General features: G+C 33.9%; 3 protein-coding genes across 8 annotated transcripts in view; 2 read left to right on the forward strand and 1 right to left on the reverse strand.

The window, feature by feature from the left end:
• The window catches only part of zf(fyve)-6 (zinc finger protein 6), a 48,619-nt gene extending 47,056 nt beyond the window's left edge, over positions 1-1,563 (forward strand). For 2 of the 3 annotated variants that reach the window (XM_009862511.3, XM_018814684.2), the window contains exons 25-27: positions 199-364; positions 702-826; positions 1,155-1,563. In XM_009862511.3, coding sequence (XP_009860813.1) covers positions 199-364; positions 702-826; positions 1,155-1,218 — 355 coding nt within the window. In that variant the 3' untranslated portion in view covers positions 1,219-1,563. The remainder of the gene's footprint in view (positions 1-198; positions 365-701; positions 827-1,154) is intronic. The other variant, NM_001047996.1, reaches the window with a different exon arrangement.
• A 691-nt stretch (positions 1,564-2,254) lies between these two features.
• Positions 2,255-5,745, reverse strand: ci-arm37 (radial spoke protein ARM37). Of its 2 annotated transcripts, none has more exons than NM_001163698.1 (7): positions 5,647-5,677; positions 5,113-5,362; positions 4,604-4,736; positions 4,234-4,309; positions 3,715-3,875; positions 3,096-3,300; positions 2,255-2,796 (listed from the first exon to the last, which is right to left on the reverse strand). In NM_001163698.1, the coding sequence occupies exons 2-7, from the start codon at positions 5,322-5,324 to the stop codon at positions 2,555-2,557; spliced, it is 1,029 nt and encodes a 342-aa protein (NP_001157170.1). In that variant the 5' UTR covers positions 5,325-5,362; positions 5,647-5,677; the 3' UTR covers positions 2,255-2,554. The 2 variants fall into 2 exon arrangements, with proteins under 2 accessions (NP_001157170.1, XP_018670222.1); XM_018814677.2 differs by having other exon boundaries at positions 2,259-2,796; positions 4,604-4,749; positions 5,126-5,362; positions 5,647-5,745.
• A 194-nt stretch (positions 5,746-5,939) lies between these two features.
• LOC100179340 (acyl-CoA dehydrogenase family member 10) overlaps positions 5,940-17,776 on the forward strand; it is a 23,091-nt gene continuing 11,254 nt past the window's right edge. For 2 of the 3 annotated variants that reach the window (XR_003396573.1, XM_026837663.1), the window contains exons 1-19: positions 5,940-6,178; positions 6,431-6,579; positions 7,012-7,203; positions 7,480-7,638; positions 8,066-8,200; positions 8,514-8,686; positions 8,950-9,073; positions 9,397-9,523; positions 9,703-9,853; positions 10,178-10,323; positions 10,808-10,981; positions 11,321-11,476; positions 11,679-11,857; positions 12,087-12,212; positions 12,537-12,674; positions 13,516-13,663; positions 14,229-14,419; positions 14,882-14,965; positions 15,255-15,398. Coding sequence is in view for 2 of the 3 variants with exons in the window: in XM_026837663.1 (XP_026693464.1) it covers positions 6,025-6,178; positions 6,431-6,579; positions 7,012-7,203; positions 7,480-7,638; positions 8,066-8,200; positions 8,514-8,686; positions 8,950-9,073; positions 9,397-9,523; positions 9,703-9,853; positions 10,178-10,323; positions 10,808-10,981; positions 11,321-11,476; positions 11,679-11,857; positions 12,087-12,212; positions 12,537-12,674; positions 13,516-13,663; positions 14,229-14,419; positions 14,882-14,965; positions 15,255-15,398 (2,850 nt within the window). In the remaining variant the exon portion in view is untranslated. Of the gene's footprint in view, positions 6,179-6,430; positions 6,580-7,011; positions 7,204-7,479; positions 7,639-8,065; positions 8,201-8,513; positions 8,687-8,949; positions 9,074-9,396; positions 9,524-9,702; positions 9,854-10,177; positions 10,324-10,807; positions 10,982-11,320; positions 11,477-11,678; positions 11,858-12,086; positions 12,213-12,536; positions 12,675-13,515; positions 13,664-14,228; positions 14,420-14,881; positions 14,966-15,254; positions 15,399-15,933; positions 16,028-16,236; positions 16,754-17,776 lie in introns of those variants that run through there. The other variant, XM_002126978.4, reaches the window with a different exon arrangement.

Below are 17,776 nucleotides of genomic sequence, written 5' to 3' on the forward strand. Positions count from 1 at the left end.
GTTATTCGAAAATTGGATTTTTTGTTGGAGTTCTTTTTTTGTTAACTTTTTATATTGTAACTTGATAGTGAGTTTGATGTGTAAAGCATGTTTGAGAAACATGTTTTAAAACTGCAATAATCATTAGTTGTTCTGCATTAGAAGCAGAATATGTATTGTCTATACACCACAATGGTTTAATATGCCACTGGTTTTCAGTTCTTCTCCCATTGTTCTGGATGTAAAGAATGAAGACACGGTAACCATAGCAGCCAGAACTGAGGTACACCTTCCAATTTTAATCGAAAACGAAGGGTTAAAGTTGAAATGGTCAATCTCATCAAACAGGGACATTTCATTTAAACTGTTTTTCACTTTACCAGAGGTGTGTAAAATATATCAGTATTTGTTTTTTTTGTAAAAAAAAAGCTGTTTTAGTGTTTAGCTGACTATTTCGACAATGTATATGATAACTGTTGGGTTGAAGCAATTCCCATTATGTGTCTTCTTTAAGGACATATATATATGTCAACAATTGTAGCAAAATTGAGTCTTGAACCTGTAGATGTAGGGTCAGGCCTGCTAACCAATGTTGCAGGGCAAACGGATTTTGATAGTTCAATATTTTATTACTTAGGTCTAAAAACAATTCAATATTTTCAAAAATATTCATTTTTTAACTTGCAGTTGTAATTAATCATCATATTCCATTTAAACTGTAGACCACAGATGTGCACGAGTTGATTCCATCTCGTCGTATTAACTCACATGTTGAAGCTTTTGAAGGCAACCTGGTAGCTCGGAAGTGTGGCATATATACCATAGTGTTGGATAACACCTTCTCAAAGTAACACCAGTTTTGTGATTCATTAGGAAAAATAAATGTGGCAGTCGCCATAACTAAATAAATATATTACAAAAAACTGCAAAACATGATTGAATCTTAAAATGTATAGTTAGGAGTGTTTTAACTAATTGATGAAAAGTTATATAGTTACATTCTTCTATTTAAACTCTGCAAATTTAAATTGTATTTACCCTGAAAAAGTTTATGGCAATTTCAATTCTATAGTGCTTTACTTTACCTTATGTAAATAGTAGATTTTGTTAATATTTGGCTTTGACATTTGGCTGATACTTGTACTATATGTAATTGCTAAAACTTTAATCTGCAGACTCACAGCAAAAGAAGTGACATATAAGATTGGCGTGACCAGAAACTTACCTACTGAAGCTTGAGAGGAAACATTCATATAAACGACTTAACTTGTTTTTGCTTGGTGATTTGAGCAGAACTGTGGGAGTTTTTAAGACTAGTGTCTATTTATTGCGTTTTGTCTCGCTTGTGCAATGTTTTGTGTTTTTGTTGCCAGTTTTAATCTGCTTCTTGTGCTTGTGCCTTACTGTGTGTGGTAATATGCCTTAATTTGCCTACAACTATCATTTTTTTCTCAATTTGACAAACTTTTTCATTGCTGTTTCTTTTTCAAAAGTACTCATGTAAACAATCAAAGTAGCAGTTGTTTTTGTTATGAAATATTAATATTACAATATGTATTTAACAAGTTGTTTAAATTTTCCATGAAAGGAAACAGGATTTGTAAGTTATTTAGTTTTGATAAGAATGTCAACTGAGCTGAAACATGCAGTAAAACAACTCTACAAAACGGTAAGCTGTTTCAATCTTATTAATAAATCATATTGCAAGTAAAGCTCAATGTTGTGGTTTGGTATGAAATAATTGTTATTTACATTGCTGTAATAAGAAGTTTACTGTTACATTTTTAAGAGCGTTTTTTAAACAAAAGAGTAAACCTAATAATGCAAAGTTTTCAACTGCATTTTATTCATAAAATAGTTTGGTTGTGTCAACTATTTTAAACCTTACTGTATTTAACAGCAATTGGCTGATACATGTATAGTTATGAATTATGATGTATTCGCTTTACAGTTGATTTTCATTGGCCGTGAATATCCAAAAGGTGGAATATACTTTCGTGATAAGTGCCATGCAGCATTTATGAAAAATAAAGATGTTACAGACCCGGCCGAAATTAAAATGCTAATTTCTCGTGGGGAATACGTGGTAAAGGAACTGGAAGCTTTATATCGGTTGCGAAAATATAGAACTCTTCGAAAAAGATATTATGACTCTGAAACCTTTGAGGAAACAATGTTAAAGAATATTCGTTATTTTGATGAAAAATAACTCAAATTTGTTCTTTATGGCTCGTATATATTTTTGTTCTCATACATTATCACTGTCAAGAAACATGTTATGCATTCAAGTTTTTTTCTGTTTATTGCGAAATAAAACTAATATAAATCAATATGAAATATACACTAGCAAAGTCACAGTAAAGTAATACAAGAATAGTCTTAGTAAACAGATCCAAGTAATACTGTTTTATAAAGGCTGTCAAACATATACTCTGCATTATTCGTAACTCTATTAAATTTTACTTTATAACCTATTTATTTAAACTATGAGAAAATTTGAATTTGTCCTCAGTTACTTTCTATGCCATGACCAAAATTGTTTTTTTTAAGTTACTGTTCAAAAGCTTTACAAGCACTATGGCTTCCATGTTATAACTTTAAGTGCAGTTTGTGCTGCTCGTGCAACTGCTGCGCTCTCTGGATCATCTTCTCTGTCTTTTATCTCATCCACAAACTCCAAGAGTGTCTTCCTTCCCTCTGGAGCCTCGGACAGCATCGTTAGAGCTTTGATTCCATAAAGACGAGTTTCAGATGACGAGGCGTTTACAAGTTTCAATAGAGATGGAATCGCTCCAGCTCTAATTGCTGCATATTTACCTGCACCATAAAGCTTGGTCATAACAGTTAAGAAACCACAACTAACTTGAGCTACAACTTTATCCACAGAGATATGTTTTGAAATATTTTCAATTTGCTATTTACTTTAAAGAAAAAAGCTTCTTTTTAAAAAGTAGTACTGATTACAGTATATATCTTTTTTATTCCATTTTGTGTTCATATTTTGGTACAGACCATTTTTATAAATGCATGAACTTAAAAAATTTAAAAGCCCTTCACACTTACACACACATAGCGGCAACAACATATACATAAACTAAAGAGCCCGCACCACAAACCTTTAGTTGTTATGGCAATTGTCATCAAAGCTCCTGCTGCGCTGGACTTCACTGACGCATCCACATCGGTAAGAAGACGAACAAGAAGAGGGACGATGCTCGCATCCTCACATGCCGCCTCCTTCCCTGCGAGAGTAACACTAACATCCATCATATCTCTTGCTGCTGCTCCCCGCACTGATGGATCGCTGTGATCAAGTAATTCCTAGGGGGTGACAGTTAAAAATATCTTTTTACGTGATCCCTATTTAAATTCTTTAATTGCAGGAATTGTTGTAACTTATTCATCCTTATGTGCTGGAGCAACGATGGAATTATAACACGGATGTTCTGTTTCATACACCTTATGCAAGCCTATGTCAGTTTGGCAGGATTTAATACATCCCTATTTAAATGCTTCTATTTTGCAGCTTATGTTACCAGACATATTTAAAAAACTGTTGAGACAGATTGTATTTTACTGTTATTTCGACCAGGCATAACAGAATATAAAAGTAAATGGCTCTTGTCTTCTTATGGTAGACAAAAAGCTTAGTTCAAAAGAGCTATTTAGTATTTACTAGACCTTATTAAATCATAATATATTAGTTACTTATTCCTAAAAACAAATAAATCTTACAGTTAGCACAGGCATGACACCAGACTTGAGTGCATTTTCTGCATCTACTCTCATACAGAAGTGCAGAGTGTCCAAGATTAGTTCCTTAATCTCATCTATCTCGATCTTAAGCTTGTTTACAAGCTTGGGGATCAAGTTAGCTGATACAATGCCAGCTGCCCCTGTGTGAAGTAGTACGGATTGTGAGATTCTATTATGTGTGTATAAGGTCCTACAGCATGACACGGTATGGCACCTCAGATTTAGACCATAATTTGCCCATATACCATGACACCCATTGTACAAGAAGCTACAACTCCCTATACACCCATCAATATTGGTAACTGTGTCAAGCATCAAAGCTAGTATCATTTGCTTAGGATGCGAGGACCTAACCTTTGAGCTATGGCGCTTTACTGTAGACGCTTAAGCCTTGTGTACATATACCCAGTAACTGTAATTTAGTGCGTTATATTTTAATTTAGTTTATGGATTAATGGATTACTGTTGCTTTGGTAATTAGTAAAAGTAAGCAATCACCTGCAGGAATTTCGGACAACATCTTCAATGCCTGGTGAGCGTTCTTTCGGACGATGTCAACGTTATCATCAAATAACTAAAACAAGAATGTAATGTAACAGAAAATAAATGTTCCAATATTACATTGTAGAAGTGTTAAAATTCAACAGGAGACCAGTCAGTGCTATGCATTATTTCGATGTATTCCTAAATGTTTTTACTAGCCTGTCAAAATAAATGTTCTTTCAGAGTCGCGAGCATACAGTGTTGTAAATATTCTTTGTTTAATATCAAGTTGTATGATAAAAATAAACATGCACCATCCTATCCCAATCTACTACATACTTCTTAGTTGCTATAACAGATATACACAAACAACATGTGTTAGTACCTTAGCTACTGGTAAGATGACTTTATAATCCAGGAATGCATTTCTTCCAACATTATGTGTTGCCATTATATAAAGAACTTCAGTAGATTTGTGTCTCACTGTGCTGTCTGCATCACTTAACAACTTTTTCAAACTTTCAATGCAACCTAAAAGTACGTGGGTATTGTCTTTAAATAAATGTAGGTACTGCAGAGTACGACTGGTTTATTCGTTTCTATGGGTCATAATTTTGTATTGGTTATACTTTGTTTAGTGCATCAATACGATCTTGTTCAAAACTGTCATGTTCCATGAATATCCTACCATAGCAAATGTTATTGACATCATAGTAATGTTTATTAACAGTTAATCATATTTTCAGATAAATTCCTGCATATCACGCTAATAAAAGTTGCATTCATTTAAACCAACTTATAGAATTTTTGTATGCCTGAAAATTATCATCTGGCAATAACAAAATGTTTAAAAATAAAGTTGTTTACCGTGTTTAACATTGGATTACTACTTACACACATAACTGACCTACACCAATGGATTCATAAACCTTTTCTGGGTCATGCACCAAGTCACAAAGTGTCATTAATGCTCGCTGTCGAGTGATGAGTGTGTCATCATTCAGTTCACGGTTGAGTTTAGGTAATGCTCGGCTCCCGAAAGCAAGAGGTGCTTTGGTGGCATCAATGTTGGGAGGTAAAGTGTATGAGATCCTTGTTGTTGCCATTTAAACTAATCTTATATCTGCCTACTCATTGAAGATGCCTAAAAATGGATTTAAAAAATTAAAAATGGGGTTCTGATATCACTTGACTTATTTAGAATTACGCATGCTTCACATAACAACATACATTCAGCATTGTAGCCACCATATTCATTTCACATGTTTCTTTTTTATTTTCGATCTAAAACATACTTTAACCGGTCAAACAACATATAAACTATGAATAAATTAAGTTTACCATCTACTTTACTGTAAAATACATTCTAAGTTCTTAAAAAATTGCCCAAATTAGAATAAATATACTTCTAAAACGTTAAATATTTACCTCAACACAAGATGGTTGTTGCCAAGGTTTTGTTGATTCTGTTAATTCAAGCGGTTGGCGTTACGCGCCAGTGATCGCATGACATCACATGTTTAAAGTTTACTGAAAAGTTCAGGGACATTTTATGTCGACAGTCGACAGATTCGTGCATTTTAGCTGTAACTGTGGAGTTTACGTACTGTTGCATACCATAAATGACCCATAAATAATTAACACTTAATGTGATTTTGCAAAATTTAACCCTTTGTAGTGCAGTCTGCAGTGTTTCACGCTGTTTTTTATGTTTACAGATAAACCAGTTTAGGAAAATATGACTGCTTGCATTTTGTAATTCAGCGAATTACAGTTATTGTGAAAAGTTGACTACCTCTACTCCAAATGAGTGTTTTAAGGTTTGCTCTTGGTAACAAGGGCTCTCTGCTTGATAGAGTGTTGCAACAAGGCCTTATAAATCATGCAAGAACAAAATTCCGTGCTGTTATATTTGATATGGGTGGTGTGGTCTTGCCAAGTCCATTTCCAATGACAAAAGGTGTGAAATACGATAAACTGTTATTGTTATTTTTTTGGAAAATGTTATATATATATTTTTTATATTGCTTTTATTATTGTACTTTAAGTTGTTTTGCTAGTGAAGAATCCCCCCCCGACACTATCCGCCAACTACTAATCCCTATAACTATTACCTACCTACATCTAACACTTTCCACCAGCCTAATCTGCTATGTATCTGAGGATTCTTCACCAGTGCCTAATCTGTAAATGTTATTTTCTTATTTTCCAGAATATGAGCTACAAAAGAAGATACCACCAGGGACAATATGGAAAACAATAAAAGATTACGGAGACAAGGGAGCTTGGCCTAAACTTGAAATTGGGGAAATCAATGCAGAAGAATTCGGTCAAATCTTTAGTGAAGAATGCACGAAAATAGTAAATAAATACAAAGTTTTAATGTAAACTTATTTCTGTTGGTACCAGGTGCTTTGAATGTTACCAGTAACCTTGTCTGTTCATGTTCTGTGATATATCAAAATTTTAAATATATAATTATGGCTCAATGGGTGTATTGTACCAAAATCATTCAATAAATTTCTGTCATTAAATGAGTAATGCCGTTAAATGCCAGTTATCATCATATTTGTGCGATGAAAATGACATGAATGAATTTAACTCATGTATCCTCGCTTGACAGGCAATGACAGTCATTATGTTTATTACATTGGTGTTCCGTATCATACACACAAGCCCGATTACGAGTTACATTGTATGTGACTTTGCAAGTGAATTTTTGTGTGTAAAATTTTTCACTGCTTTTACAATATATTTTACACAGTAAAAAACATATATTTTTGTTTACCTTAGGCTGGTGAAACAGTGAATGTTCATGACTTTTTACCCTACCTTGAACATGGGATGAAATCACCAATATCTGAAGTGCTGGATGCTATCAACTGTTTGAGACAAGAGGGTTATAAAACTGCATTGCTTACAAATAATTGGATACAAAGTGATGGAAAGAGTCTTTTGCCTATAAGCAGAGATCATTTTGATGTTGTAAGTCGTAAAACATACATTATTTACATAAATTGATAATTTTTTTTATAAAATTATAAAATACCATTACATTTAAATGTCTTAGTATATATACACATTTTTATCTGTATGAAATTAAACAGTAAAATATAATTATTTCATTGTACATATATATTTATATAATATATATATTATACCCATTTTTTCCTGTATAAAATCAATATAAATATATTTTCATACATTTTTACTTTATGAAATAAATTGAGTAGGCCTATATATAATTATTTTTATATAAAGGTAATAGAATCAGCAGTGGTTGGAGTGAACAAACCAAAATATCCAATCTACAATCTCTGTCTCTCACAACTCAATGTTAAACCTGAAGACACCATTTTCCTTGATGATATGCAACCAAACTTAGTGGCAGCCAAGAGCTTGGGGATTCATACAATTAAAGTAAGCTGGTCTATATAGAATAGGTGTTGTAGGTTGTGTTGTTAATCTAAATATTAATAATCTTTTGGTTACCCATATGGCTACTTCTGTTTATAAATTTTTTCTACTGTGCTATTTTGGCGCAATTTCGGGTGAATAAAACAGTCCTACCCAATACATTCTCGTCCAGTTAGATTAACGTTCTGGTTAACCACAGTCATTATTTCCATACCTAGAAATACTAAATAGTAATGCATAGATACTTCTACCCAGTGGTGCAGCCAAAAGAAGGGTGGGATAAAAAAATACAAAAAAGTTGTAGTATCACTTTTAAAAAAACTGTAAATTCTAAATTGAAATATTAAAATCTTTTAAATTAAAATCCCCAAAATTTTTATTATGATTCTAACACTACTCACACACAATCCTATTCTTATATCTCACCTAGGTTGAAGATGTACATGTTGCCATCAATGAATTAGAACAACAGTTAAATATCCCACTAACAAGTACGAACAAAGGTACCACGCCGGTTCGAAAAGAAATGCAATTTGATACAAGAAAATTTACAGAGTATTTAAATGTAAGTTATAAGAATTATTGTGTGAATTTAATATGTCTCTTTATTAGAATAAATTCAATGGATTTAACTGATTATAAGTTTTTAATGTCTTATATATATATTATATTAAAGCTTTATGTACATAAGTTGAACAAAGGTGTGTCTACTGTGACCATACCAAAATTGCAACTCTGGGTTAAAATTAAACAGTAAGGATCTGGTGCTATGATAATGTAAGAGACAAAAATTAAGTCCAAACAATTGTATAATATTTTGGATTTTTGTCTGTTAAGTTATTTTAAAATTGGTTTGTTTTATTTCACTAATTTCACAGAATCAACTGAACATGGGTTTAACTCATGAACCTGAAGTTCGCGAGTTCAGCCACGGCCAGTCCAACCCAACCTACCTTATTGATTATGGTCCAAATGTGACCAAGATGGTGTTAAGAAAGAAACCACCGGGAAAGCTACTACCTTCTGCGCATGCTGTTGAAAGAGAGTATAGGTACCTTTTATTTGGTTGTTATGTTATCTGTTGTTTTACTGCCAATTTCCTTCTATTGACTGTTTTAATTAATCTGTTCTTCATTTCTGTAATAAAAGAGATATATATATATATATATATATATATGAGGTTTATAAAACAAAACACCCGTGTTATAACAACTGTCGTTTTTTGGCAATGCAAAGATAAAGCAAGCCACATTCATTCATTCATATGGTATTTACATTTTTAGTTGTTTATGTTTATATTTATACTTGCTACAGAATAATGAAAGCAGTTGGTAACCATGGTGTAAAGGTACCACCTCTGCTTGCTTTATGTGAAGACTCCTCTATTATTGGAACTCCCTTCTATGTTATGGAACTTGTGCAGGGGAATATTTATAAGGCAAGTATGAAATTATCAGCAAACTGTTTGAATTATACCATTGCTTATAATATACGGCAGAATATAATTCAATTAGTATTTGTAGCAAAAAAGTGTTATCATTTAAATTAGAAAGATAAAGATAAACATACTGAAACAGGTTACGAAAACAAACAAAAAGTAGAATATGTAGTATTAAAGTAACTTTTTTATTTCAAGTTAGTATGAATGAGTTTTTGTTGTTTTTTATTCTGTATGGGTGAGGTCCTTGGAACCTGGAATTTAGGCCAGGCGTTCTATCAGTTAGTATCTATATTGTTGTAACTTTGTTTGTTGCTATAAAGGATCCCTCACTGCCAGGAATGACGCCTGAATCTCGTAAAAAGGTTTATAGAGAAATGGTGGATACCTTATGTAAGATACATAGAGTGGATATTGATAAAGCTGGAATAAATGATTATGGCAAACATGGTAAGTGAGGGAACTGCAAGTTAAACACAATGATATAAAATATAATCACCAATGAAATCACATATGTGGTAACTGGGCAGGAGGTGTATAAAACAGAACAGTGAACACCCATGTTATAAACTTATAATGACTGTTGTTGCCATTTTTCAGATATAAAATTAATCAACCCATACATACAGGTAACTATGTGGAGCGCCAAGTGGGCATATGGACCAAACAATACCAACGTAGTGAGACCCACACCATACCTTCAATGAATAGATTGATAACATGGTTACCACAACACCTTCCAACCAATGAAGTAACATCTGTGGTGCACGGAGATGTCAGGTTGGTATAAGGGGTTTCATATTTTTATTACATTTGTTTTTGTTGCCAAAAAAACATTTTCACTTGTAACTTATGTTATAGTTTTTATGGTTGGAGTTTTTTCCAATACCAGTTGTCTGTTTTCTGTTGCAATTGTGTTTTTTTTTTTTTAATTTTGCGACGTATATGTTTATGGTGTATCGTCATCGTGTATACTAAGTATGTTTTGGTATGTATTAAACTTAGGTACTTAGAAATTATATTATTTTTTGATTCAGTTTCAAATAGTCATATTTTCTTAAATGCATGTGTGGAAATTCATTTGAAATAAAACTTAACTTTCAGGATTGACAATTTTATATTCCGTCGTGACCAGCCTGAAGTAGTGGCAACCTTAGATTGGGAGTTGTCAACTTTAGGTGACCCGATATCTGACCTCGCTTACAGTTGCATCCCCTATTTCCTACCTACAAACTTTCCAATTATATCAGGTATTATAAACTTCTATCAATATCTTATTATAAACCTTAGAAATCATTGGCAACAAACCTGGGGTGGCAGGGTATGCAGGCCTACACTGGAGTTTTTTGCACTACATTAATCAGTAAACATTTCAACCAGTATATAAGATTTGTTTTATAGAAATCTGTTTATCTATTCCTGCTTCCCCTACATTTTCAAACGTTTGGAGTAGAGTAGGCAAGTAGGCTATATAATATATGTTATTCTAAGATTGTACCACTAAAAAATTAATAAACAGTAATAATCAAATAATATCAGTAATAATCCAACTGAGAAAATCTCAATATCTTTGACATAAAATATAAAGTAAACTAAAGTTATTTTTTGTGTTTAAGTTATGGCTGCCACAATGTTTTTTTATGTATTTTTATATTTATAGTTAAGAGTTTTATACATTTTTTAACTCTTTCTAATCATGAGACAATGTTGAACCCTTTTATTTATATTCTCCAGGTTTAAAAGGTGTAAACCTGAACGAGTTAGGCATCCCCACTCATGAACAAATACTTGAGATGTATTGTAATGAAATGCAACTACCTAATATTGATAACTTCGACTTCTACATGGCGTTTTCATTCTTTCGTGTTGCTTCTATCTTACAAGGGGTTTACAAACGTTCAAAACAAGGTATAAGGAATTAAGTATTCTATGTAGAAATGCAGGGTGTTTTGGAAAGTCACTGTGCACTTGAATATTTATAAACAGACATGTTTTAGTATACAATCCAGGAGGTAAATATAAATGACAAATAAAGATGATGTTATTATAAGTCACCCCTGTTAGCATCAATACAGGCTTGGACGTTGGACCTTTTTATTAAAACAGTGCACAGTAACTTTCTGAACACCCTGTATATATATATATATATATATATATATTTTAACCTAAATAAGTATAAATTAAAACAAGTTAAAAAACACCTATTCTAAATAAAAATAAGTTTAATTAAAAAGTAAAAAACATTAGGCCAAGCAAGTTCTGACCAGGCTGGAGTTACTGGTAAACTGGCTGAACATATGAGTGACATAGGATGGTCATTTGCTTCAAAGGAAGGTTTTCGATTATTTAATAAAACCAATCCTTCAATTGGAAGTGGGACACGCAAGTATAGCACCCATGCAGGTAAAGATTCAGGTTTTTGCTATGGCTGCATTAGTTGGTTTATTTATAAATGAATAAATGTAACTTTTATACCACTGTTGGCGAGGCAGTCGTTATAACAGGAATGTTTCTGTTTCGCCGCCATTTTTTTATAATGTTTTATATAGAAAAATATAGCAGAAGTAAAGTAGCGGAATATAAGGATATTCCTTGCTGTTTCCAGCCAACAAAGACATGAAGCTACCCATCCATGTATCTGCTCTACCACCCTCTACACAACAACTTCATTCAAATCTTCTCCAATTTATGGAAGATCATGTTTATCCTGTGGAAAAATCATTTTCGGAATATTACAGCTCCGAAAATCGTTGGACCCCGCACCCTGAGTTGGAAAAATTAAAAGTGTGTCAGTTTTTTAATTGTTTATACCAATGGCTGACTGACTGTCTAAATAACATGATGTAATTTATGTTTTATTTATATAATTGTCAGAATATATGCTATAATAGGCAATTAAACCAAAAGGTTGCCCTTACACGTATTGTATATAAATTATTAACCATTCATTTTTCTTACAAAAACAATCTAAAAATCACAATTTTATTCCTTGATAAAATTGATATTTTTCCAGGCCAAAGCAAAATCTGCGGGTCTTTGGAATTTATTCCTCCCCCATTCTGACCATGGTGCGGGCCTTTGTAATGTAGAATATGCTTATCTATGTGAGGTAATGGGAAGATGTCTTTATGCACCAGAGGTAATTTATTGTTACATGAAAAGTGTTGGGAGTGGTTGGGCAGCTTATGCATAGTTTTAAGTAGTATGAGGTCTATAGACCAGCCACCCCAAGATTTACAACAGGGTTGACATCTTGTTTTAGAACTCCAGTTTTTCCACTCCTTGTTAGTATACAAACAAGCAGGACCAAAAGATTTTTGCACCCATTACAATAATCAATGCGATTCCTTATGGTTAAATACTATGGTAAGTGATAACAATGTATTTAAATAAAAACATTGTTTTCCCAAATTTAAAAAAACGTGACACCTATACACTGTATCAATACTGGGCAATTGTTTAGATATTTAACTGCTCGGCGCCGGACACAGGAAACATGGAAGTTCTTGCTGAGTTTGGAACTGAAGATCAGAAGCAACGTTGGTTGAAACCTTTGCTGGATGGAGAGATAAGAAGTTGCTTTGCTATGACTGAACCTCAGGTGTGGTTGTGTGGGTAGGGTTTTGGAACAAGGCAGGGATTCGCAAAGTGATTTTCTTTTTGCGTACGGTTTTTAAAGTGGCCAAAGAGCATGAGGTGTAATGTCTGGTGTATAAGAAGACACCCATGTTATAACTGGTGTATAAGAATATACCCATGTTATAACTGGACAGTGAGCATGAGGTGTATGAATACACCATGTGTGTCTGGTGTATAAGAAGACACCCATGTTATAACTCAACAGTGAGCATGAGGTGTATGAATACACCATGTATGTCTGGTGTATAAGAATACACCCATGTTATAACTGGACAGTGAGCATGAGGTGTATGAATACACCATGTGTGTCTGGTGTATAAGAATACACCCATGTTATAACTGGACAGTGAGCATGAGGTGTATGAATACACCATGTGTGTCTGGTGTATAAGGAGAAACCCATATTATAACTTAACAGCAAGCAGAAGGTGTTTAAAAAAAACTGTGTTTATAGTGTATAAGAATACACCCATGTTATAATTCGACAGTGAGCATGGGGTGTATGAATACACCATGTGTGTCTGGTGTATAGGAAGACACCCATGTTATAACTCGACAGTAAGCATGAGGTGTATGAATACACCATGTGTTTATGGTGTATAAGAAGACACCCATGTTATAACTCGACAGTGAGCATGAGGTGTTTGAATACACCATGTGTGTCTGGTGTATAAGAATACACCCATGTTATAACTCGACAGTGAGCATGATGTGTTTGAATGCACAATGTATGTCTGGTGCTTAGTAAGACACCATATGAATAACTCGACTGTGAGCATAAGGTCTCTAACACCTCCACACAGGTGGCATCTTCTGATGCAACGAACATTGAGTCCTCCATTGATGAAGATGGAGATCGTCTTGTTTTAAACGGAAGGAAATGGTGGACATCGGGAGCTATGGATCCTCGCATGAAAATCATCATCTTTATGGGGAAGAATGATAAAAATGGTGATAATTATTTTGTTTATGACATAATACAGTTTACATACCTTAATGTAGTTGACATATTCTGTAAACCGGGTCCTGATAAAGTTAAGACGATTCTTGAAGTTAGACGATTCTTGTAGCGAAATATAGTAGGGTGGGGGAAGATGGGACACCTTTTCATTCTATTTTCTCGTCCTATTTAGTAGTAAACAAAGAAAATTCAAAGAATTATGAAACCGTATCTTCACGACTCCCATAGACCATTTTTAATTGTTTAAAACACAATCAGGATATTTAGATATTCTGTGTTAAAGGTGTCCCATCCTCCCCCCATCCTACTATAATTAAATTTTGTCAGTTTTCCGTAGCATTTAATCCCTAATTTATAATTGGATAAAATGGACAAGATTTCATTCTCTTTATCAACCAATTTGTCAAAGAATATTTGCAGGACTATATAATCACAAACCTCAAGACTTTAAAGGGCTGGTTGTTAATTATTTAAAACACGTTAAAAAAATATGAGGTTTTTCCCATCTTACTCTATAGTACTTTACCATTATTATAATAAACACACCATTTCCAGCTGCGAGGCACAAACAACAAAGTATGGTGTTGGTACCTTCCGACACACCTGGTGTCGAAATCATTCGACCACTAACTGTGTTTGGTTTCGACGACGCACCTGTAGGCCATGGTGAAGTCATTTTCAATAATGTATCGGTACCAAAGGAAAACATGATATTAGAACCAGGTGCTGGCTTCAAGATAGCTCAGGTATTTTTTTATGTGTTGTTTAATTCTGTAGGGTTATTTTTTGATTATGTTTGCCAATAAAGTAATAAAGTCTTTTTTTGTATTTAAAATAGTTGACCTGTACGCAGCTGTTGTTTTGCTTATTTTAGTGAAAAAGCTCCAATAAGAAAATTCTACTCTGCTATTTTTTATCTCTCCCACATAAAATAAAACATAAATTTCAAATACTGTTGTTTATGCTTGTTTGTGTTGCTTGAAATCAAGTTAGATTTTATCTTATTTTGACATGCTTGTCATACTGACTATTTTATATTAAGAGGTAATGAATGAATGAATGAATGTAACTTATTTACACTCGCTTGGTTGGACAACGACAGTCATTATACCACAAATGTTGTTTCACAAACTGTGCCTGTTTTTTTACCTTTGTGGGTGATTATTTTTTGTAACCCCAGACATATAAAAAATACTGTTCCCATCCAGGCAAGGTTAGGTCCAGGTAGAATACACCACTGTATGAGATTGATTGGATCAGCTGAAAGATCTTTAGATTTAATGAAAGAACGTGTGAGTAATAATATGAAACTTTATTTTAAATGACATCTTTTTTTGGCAATTGTTTGTTTTTGAAATATTTTAAAGGCCTGGTCCTTTATAAACCTAATTGAATAAGCAACTTGTTGAGGCGTTTTTTTTTAATTTCTATCAACTGATAAAGTACACTCAAAATTTGTTTGTTTTTTTACTGTATTTTTGGCCAGAACCTTAATCCATTTAGCATAAGAATACAAAACGTTATAATTTTTTTCAAGGACGACACTTTCACAAATTTTTGACTCTTTTTTTAAACTTTTAGGTAAAATCTCGCGTTACATTCGGTCGAGCTTTAGTAACTCGTGACACAATATTAAGAGATATCGCAACTTCGAGAATTGAGATTGATCAATGTCGGCTCCTTGTGTTGATGACAGCTCATATGATGGACGTTGCAGGAAATAAGGTAAAGAAACATTTTACTACTTGTACCAAATACGTAGGGTCACATATGGGGGTGGTGTGGAACCCGTGTACCCTCTGCTTTTTTAATAGCTAGACGCCTTTGATTCGACAGATACTGTTAAGCTGTTTTTTGTTGTGTAGTTACTAGTTATGACTTGTGTTTATGTATTTCAATTAGGTTTGGACTTCTTAACGCTTTCAAATTGTTTATAAGCCCTGTTTGTTTGAGTTTAGATGCACGGTGGCTGATGTTATAAAAATTATGTGTTTTGCCAAGCCCTTATCTGGACTTTTTTTTAGTTTTGAATTAAGTTGTTGGTTAATTCAGAAAGTTTGGGTGACGTCTTGCGTAAATGTGGGTTTCTAAATGTACGGCAAACAGATTTATTTTTAATTAAACAGCTCTCTTGTCTTGAACAGTAAGCATTGTGAAAATTGGTTCAGATTTTATTTTCAGCATATTTTTTTTTAATTACTTGTTTGTAAAGAAGACTTTTCTCTAATTTGACATATTAATAATCATTATGACATCATAGGCAGCAGCAAAGGAGATAGCCATGATCAAAGTAGCCGTTCCAATCACAGTGTCTCGTGTTATTGATCGAGCTTTGCAAGCTTTTGGTGCAGCAGGTTAGTCATAATGAGCTTTATTACGTCATAGTCAGTGGCGCAACCAGAAAAAAGTTAAGGGGGAAGTCTTTAGAAAAAAATGTTTTATTTCTAAAAAAATATTTTTTTTTTAATTTTAGTTTTTTAATAAGATGAGACTCCCTCCTTGGGACTCCCTCCTTGGTTGCGTCATTGGTCATAGTAGTCAGTTATTTATGAATGGTGTGCAGGTCTTTCAGGGGATTTCCCACTAGCTGGGTTTTATGCGTGGTCACGTGCGTTGCGCATCGCTGACGGACCCGACGCCGTGCATGAGGCAGCAATAGCGAAGAAAGAGCTAGCTTGAACACGCCACCACGCGGAGGCTTCCTTGAGTAATTACAGCCGCTATACGGCGCCGTGCGGTCGCCCAAATAGTGTGTAATTTCTGTGCGGTAATGGCACACATATTAACCCGTGTTTTAAAAATGCACGTAATGTTTCTATTTTATTTGAATTTAAATGAATCATGTTACAACCTGGCTTTTCTAATTTGTCTTTTAATTTAGGTAGAAAAATTCTTTATCGGTATATTTAAAATTGAGCTGCATGTCGCGTATAGATTATTCCATTTAGATCTAGGAATATACCGGCAAAGTTAACGTTATATGAAGGTATTAGATTATTGAACTGTTTATTGTTAATTTATGGAGTGTGTGCTTTTTTTATGCAATACGATTTTTAATTCTAATACAAAACTGTATTGAATGAAAGTATCTTATTTGTGCTCGCGTGTCGGGGTAACGACGGTCGGTATAACAATGTTCTGTATGGTACACTACACGTACGTTTATGTAACATTGTATTTTTTTGAGGAGATTTATGTGTAATGTATGGCTAACAGTTTTTAGACAATCCTTAGTGACCACTGGGTTGAAGCATTTGCCGTTAAGCGTCTTGTCCAAGGACACATACCCAAAACAGTAGCAGCATCGAGTCTTGAACGCATAAACTCTGGGATATAGAGGCAGGCGTGCTAACCATTTTTCCGCGCACAACATTAGTTAAGTCGTTTTCTTGTTATGTCAATTTTTTATGACATCGCAGCGACACGTGTTTCGTTCACGGCTCACGCCCCATCAACCAACCACAAGTTAGATTCTGGCCAAGCAGCGACCGTTAACAGATGACTGCGCAACCGAAGCGCTTGGCTAACCACACCAACCATCCATTTCTCCATACGACAGCGAATCCAACTGATTATTACGTCACAGTGGTGTTTGTGATACGTCAACCGCGAACGTGACGTCAGTTTCCGAAATCGATTCGAAAAGTCTGTTAAATTCCAATATGGCGGAAGTCGTACTTTCCATAATAAGAGATATAGTTGGGAGGGGGGAGATGGGACACCTTTAGCACGAAATATATAAATGTTCTGATCGTATTTTAAACAATTAACAATGGTCTATGAAAGTCGCGAGGACAAGGTTTTATAATCCTTGAATTTTTTTTGTTTGCTACCAAAATGTACGAAAAAATAGAATGAAAAGGTGTCCCATCTTCCTCCATCCTACTCAGTATTGGGATAAGATGGACAACATTAGCATATAATATCCCACATTCCCTAATCACATTTCTTACAAACCATATTTTAAAGTCGTGAAGTTACAATTCTAGTTCACCGTAAATATTTCTTGTTTGCTACCAAATGGGTTGAAAAAAGCGTTTTTAAACGTGGAATTTCTTATCATCTTTAATAGTATAACTATGAAATGTAAGTTATCGAATCCC

Source organism: Ciona intestinalis, chromosome 14, assembly GCF_000224145.3.
Source record: "Ciona intestinalis chromosome 14, KH, whole genome shotgun sequence".
Taxonomy (NCBI): Eukaryota; Metazoa; Chordata; class Ascidiacea; order Phlebobranchia; family Cionidae; genus Ciona; species Ciona intestinalis.